This window comes from Ammospiza nelsoni, chromosome 5 (assembly GCF_027579445.1).
Source record: "Ammospiza nelsoni isolate bAmmNel1 chromosome 5, bAmmNel1.pri, whole genome shotgun sequence".
NCBI classification, from domain to species: Eukaryota; Metazoa; Chordata; class Aves; order Passeriformes; family Passerellidae; genus Ammospiza; species Ammospiza nelsoni.
In genome coordinates, this window is record NC_080637.1 from 64,484,730 (window position 1) to 64,490,729 (window position 6,000).

General features: G+C 60.9%; 1 protein-coding gene across 2 annotated transcripts in view; it reads right to left on the reverse strand.

Annotated features, from left to right (window-relative positions):
• HIPK2 (homeodomain interacting protein kinase 2) overlaps window positions 1–2,478 on the reverse strand; it is a 127,142-nt gene extending 124,664 nt beyond the window's left edge. For both annotated transcript variants that reach the window (XM_059473107.1, XM_059473106.1), the window contains exon 1: window positions 2,232–2,478. In XM_059473107.1, the coding sequence (XP_059329090.1) occupies window positions 2,232–2,250 (19 nt within the window). In that variant the 5' untranslated portion in view covers window positions 2,251–2,478. The remainder of the gene's footprint in view (window positions 1–2,231) is intronic.
• Window positions 2,479–6,000: the final 3,522 nt, after the last annotated feature.

Consider the following 6,000-nt stretch of genomic DNA (forward strand, 5'->3'; position numbering starts at 1 on the left):
CTTTACGCTATCTCCGGCTCCTGCCATTCAGGATATTCACCTATTTTGAGGCTTAAGGCATGCTGCACAGCCTGGCCGCAGACCGTTCCGTATCTGCTGCGGGAAATTTGTTTCTACGGGTCACTTTCAGGGCATTTTCCCCCATCTGCTCTCTTTTCCAGTCAGGCAGAAGCAGGGGCGCCGCTCAAGTTAGGATGCTCTAAGGAACCGCTAAACTTCCACCGCAAGCTCCGGTGCAGCACCGCCGCCCCCTCCTCAGGAAGAAGCCGGCGCCCTGCTCGCCCCGGCGGTGGCTGAGGCCTCTTCTCCTCTCCTCTCCTCTCCTCTCCTCTCCTCTCCTCTCCTCTCCTCTTCCCTCCCCTCCCCTGCGCTGCCCTGCCCGGCTCCGGGGAGGCGGCCGTGCCGGCGCTCGCCCACTGCGGCGCGCCGGGAAGGAAGGGGAGCGCGGCCGGGCTGACCGCAGGCCCCGCGGCCGCTCCGCCCCGGCTGTGCGGACCCGCCGGGCGCAGCCGCTCTCCGAGGGGCCCCGCACCGCCCGCACGGCCCCGCACCGCCGCCGGATGCGGCCCGGCGAGGAGCGAACTTCAGAGCCATCGCCGCATGAGCCCCCCGGCCGGCGGCGCCCGCCCGGGAGGGGCTGGGGGGCTCCGGTGCGGTGCCGGCCGAGCCTCGCCGGCCCGGTCACACCGCGGGGGGGTCAGGCGCGGCCCCGGGGACCGTCGGGCGGGCGCCGGGCAGGTACGCGCCGGGGCTGCGAGCTCCGCGCCGTCACGGGTGCTGGCGGGCTCCCCCCTCCCGCGGCGGGGCCCCGCTGCCGGGGAGGCGCCGGGGGCGCGCCGGGGGCGGCCCGGGCGCGGGGCGGGGAGCGGAGGGGGGGCTGCCCGGACGGGGCCGGGGCCGAGGCCGGGGCCGCTCGGCGGCGAGACGCGGCCGCCAGAGGGCGCCGCCGCGGGCTGGCCTCGACCGGCACCCCGGGCCCGCCGCGGCCCCTCCGCCGGCACCGGCACCGGCCCCGCCGCGGGCCCCGCTCCCCGCCGGCCCCGCGCACGGCGGCACCGAGCCCGGCCGCGGCCAGCGCGGGGAGAGCCGGCCGTGCTGCGTGCGCGAACGAAAATGCTCCTCTTTGTCTGCCCGCCTCCGGCGGGGTCCGGACTCGGAACAGCGGGTGAGCCCGGGGCTGCCCAGAAATAACCCGCCGGGCCACCGGTAACTTTACACCGCCCGCCGAGGGCCCTCCGCGCGGGCGCCGCAGCCCGGGCTCGATTTCCTCCTCAGATAAGTTTTACCGGCCTCGCCATGGGGAGCAAAGTGCCGTGTCCCCGTGGCGCCCCCCCCGCGCCCCTCCGCGCCCGGGTCTCCGCAGCCACGGAGCGAGCGGCCCCGGGCGGGATGGCGCGGCCGCCGGGGGATGTCCCTCCGCTTTATGTAACGCTGCCCGGGCAGCGCCGAGCCGGGAGGGGTGACGGGGAAGGGTAAATGCGTCGCGAGGGGATTTAAATTAACCTCGATACATCTCTGAATTTTTCTTTTTTAATAGACACCCTGTACTACACATCGATCTAGTGCACACAGACGTATATATACACACACACATATATAAATGTATATATATATATATATATGATTATTGTGATTTTTCTACCCTGAAAGAAACTAAGTTGGGGTACTTGGGCTTCTCGCTACAGCCCGGGCTGGACTGAAGCAGAAGCCAGGGGAGCTGACAGCAGGCTCCAGCAGCCCCGTACCCGTTCCCCGCCGCCGCTGCCCGCGGAGTCCCCGCGCCTCGGAAAGGAGCCACGGCGGGGGGAACTCCCGGGAAACCGGCGAGCGGAGAGGGGTAGCCGGTCCTGGGAAAGCGAACTGCGGCGAGGGGCAGGCAGGCAGCAGGCACACACACACACAGAGACACACACACACACGGAGGCGCAAGGCGAGCTCCGTCCACCTCATTGTTCTGCTCGGCACCGGCACGGACTTCACCCACCGCCCCCCGCCGGGGACCGAGCGCCCGGGACCGCGGGGCCGGGCACCGGCAGCGCCGGGGGGCGACCCGCGCCTCGCCCCGCTCCCGCCGGGCGCCGGGGAGGGCGATGGTGTCCCCCGCCTCCCGCAACACCGGCCGGGGCCACGGCGAGCGGCGGGGACCCCCTGCTCCCCCCTCCCTCCCTCCCTCCGTCCCCCGCTGCGGCCGGGCCAGGGGTGCCGGCGGGGCGGGCCGGGCCGGGGCTTACCTTCGTACATGGGGGCCATCGGTGCAAGGACGCCTGTTATTCATGGCAACGCCGCCACGAACGACGCGAGATCGCAGCCCCCCAAACTCAACACACATCTGCCATCTTGAGCGGGTGTCTCTCGGCGGAGGCGAAGCTGCCGCCTGCCTTCTGCATCGCTGCCCACCTCAGCGCGGGGGGAGCCGGGCACATCCAGCCCCGCTGCCGGCCCTCCGACGCGGCCGGGGCGGGCGGGCGAGCGGGCGGGGGGCGGCGGCGCCGGGCCGGGCCGGGCCGGGCCGGGGCCGGGGCGAGGCGCGGGGCCGGGCAGGGGCGGCGGGCGGCGGGGCCCCCCCGGCTCGGGACGGCGGCGCTGGGGAGGGAGGGAGGGAGAGAGGGAGGGAGGGAAGGAGAGAGGGAGGGAGGAAAGGAGAGGGAGGGAGGGAGGGAAGGAGGGGGGCTGGCGCCGTGCCCCCGCTCTCAGCGCGGCATGGCTGCGTGTACCGGGGCGCCTGCAAAAGTTGCGCTGGGGGTGAGAGGAAGGGAGAGAGAGACGGAGGGAGAGAGAGGGAGACGGAGACCGAGACGGAAAGGAGGAAGAAAAAAAAGGAGGAAAAAAAAAAAAAAAGCAGAGAAGGGAGTTTGCAAATAATCAAGCGCCGATGGCACCGATCGCGGCTTCCCAGAAGGAGCGGGAGCGAGCGAGAGAAACCCTCTGCTGAGATTATGTGGGATCTTGTTTAACAACACATTTCAATCAGGAGAAAAAAGGAACAGTCAACAGAAGTTGGTGAAACACTTCTGTCTTCCCCCCCTCCTCTTTATAGAAAAGAGAGGAAAGGAAAAAAATAAAAAGGCAGCTGATTGAAGCTTTGCAACTCGCTGGCTGTGGGGATCGTATAATTTGTGCTCATGCTTTACAATAGCGTGGAAAATTCCTACCTCTCCCCCTCTCCCCAAATAAATCTTCTGTTCCCTCAAGGCATTTCACAATCTGGTTCACTGACAAAAGTTCCAATTTATCTTTTTTTTTTTTTTTTTTCGTTTAGCTTACTTGCAGTGTAAATATTTAGCGGATGCATTTAAAATAAACATACGTTGTTGCTTTTAGGAGTCAGGTTGTGTTTTTGTTTTGTTTTGTTTTGTTTTTAATAGGAACCACATCAAAGAAGTGTTTACTAACTGAGATTGACAGCCTATTCTTCCCCTCCCTCTCTTCCCTCCCCCCCCCCCCCAACCCCCCCGTTTTTTTTAATTTTAAATCATCCTTCTCTCCGGTTGAGCTCTTGCTGTAGGAGCACCAACCCGACGACCATCATTTTTTGTCGGTGCACAGAGGAAAGCTGTAGGTGCAGGCACAGGAACCCCCTTTGCCTGGCAGGAGCTTTACAAAGGAAGGTCAGCCACCAGGTACCCACTGCGCAGGCAAAGGAAGCTGAGACTCATGCAAAGCCTCTGGCAAAGGTGGAAACCAAACCTCGGGCTGTGATCCTGCATTAGCAGCCGTCTGGATCTGCCTGCCTGGAGCTCCTTGCAGATGAGCAGTCTGGGACTGGACCGGTGAAGATGTAACTCCCTTTGTGCCTGCTGATCCCCCCAAACGCTGCCTCTCGCTGCTGCTGGTGCCTCCCAGAGCTCTCCCACCGCGGCACTTGGTCGCAGCAGGGCTCAACACCCGGCTACTCCCACTGATGCCTCGAGGACGAGGCGAGAGGTAACTTTTCCTGGGGGATTTCAGTGCGAGCCAGGCGTTCCAGCCAGCCTGGCCCTTGTCTCGGGGTGCTGCGGGTGCTAGGCTGGCACACAAAAGCAGTCAGGGCACATCAATGCTGCCCGGCCGATGGAGCAGGATGCCCATGGCTTTGCTGCCGAGGATGCGAGCCCCAGGCTCCTCTGGGCCATCTTTGTTTGCAAGGCATCTTCAGCGTTTTGCATGATTTTTCTCCTTCCCCTGAAAAATGCCTGGAACTACAGGAGAGCTGTCTCACGCCCCATTAGCATCCTGTTTGCAACATGAAGCTGAGGATACATTTTAAATGTGTCAGGGAGTGCCACGCAGGGCTGGTGGAGGTGATTGAGGGCTCCAAAGCGGGTTGGGATGGCACTGGAGGAGTACGTACAGCAGAGGGAGCAAAACCTGCTCCCGGCTCATCCCTGCTTCGTTTTGAGAGTGATCCCGAGATTAACCATCACTAAATCTTGGAAAGAAATGGACCTGCCTTCAGCTGGACCACTGGGGAAGTCCAGGCCAGAGATGGAGGGCAAGCGTGCAGATGACAGCAGGAACAGCATTTGAACTTGTTTCCTGTCCCTCTTTTATTTAGCTATGGCAACTCTCAGGGTTCAGCTCTAGGCATGAAAGTCTCATATTTTACTAAAACATGTTTCTGGTCATTGTAATTCTGCACTGCTGCCTTCTTTATGATGGAGAACCTTATCTGCTTTCCAAGGCTGCTGATGTTTCTGATCCCAGCCTGCCTCCCTGCAGGGGGAGACACAAGAGGAGATATGGAAAAGTGTTGGAGAAGTCTTGGAGAAGAGCAGAGGAGAAAACTAGAGGAGTGGGCTGCTACAGGAACCAGTTTTACTTCTTGGCATTGCATTCTGCTGCAGTGTGGCTCCAGGTCACCACATCAGCCTCACTCTCCTCAGCTGCAGAACGGGGGAAGATGTCCCAGTCTTTGCTGTGTGAGAGTTCCTTCTTCCTTTCTTTCACCCTGGGCCATCCCATAGCCTGGGGGGTTTGTGCTAATTCCACATCCATCAAAGCTGGCATGACACAGGAGCTTCAAATATAAACCAAACCCACTCCTTGCCAGAAGGAAAGGAGGAAGAGGTCGTCAGAGATGTCTGCAGGACTCACCATGTGTGGCTTGGGGTTGTCAGAGATGTCTGCAGGACTCACCATGTGTGGCCTGGGCACTGAAGTGGTGCCCTGGCCCTATGGCTGGTGGGTGGAGCACAAATGGGGACACAGGAGCATCCAAACCTGTGTGTGACATACTTAGGCAAATGCTAAAGCTGTTGGCTTCAAAGCACAGGTTAATCTGCTTGTCTCAGGGAAAAGGTGCTGAACTTGATGGACTGCTTGGCTGGTCCAGGACAGCAATTCCTGAATGTCTCTCAGGTTCAATATCACCTGGGACATTACAGACTCTCATCCACTTACAATTTGTCCAAAGATAGGAAAATTAATGGGTATGTTTTCACCAACAAGGACTGTTCTGATCTTACATGTTTTTAAATGTTGTTACCAAATGAGGCCACATTTGGTAAATAAAACCCAGCTCAAACAGGTCCTGACCTCAGCCCCAGACTGGCTATGAAAACATGGTGCATAGACAATGCTGGTGATTTCTGGGCATGTAGAGGGAGCAGGGATTTGCCCAGCCAGGCACAGCCTTCCTCCCCAGCTCACACAGGGGCCTCCTCCTGACTGACTCTTTTGTAGAGGACTTGGGTTGTGTGATTGGAGCTAAGGGGGTACAACCTCTTGCTCTACTTCCCCACTGCTGTGAACAGATGGGGATGCACTCTGGACATGGCCCAGCTCTGAGCCCACAACTTTCTTTCCATTCTCCCCAAAACTGAGCATCCATGCAAGGATGTTACAGCCTTTGCCATCTGGGTCCCTGAGCCAAGGCCAGAGCTGTGGTGTGAACATGGCTGTGATGTGAACATGCCTGTGGTGTGCACATACCTGTCAGGAGCAGTCAGCAGCAGCAGAGCTGCAGCAGCCCTGGGGCAAGGCCATTCTGCTAGAGACATCATGGTCCACTCTCTTCCTGCT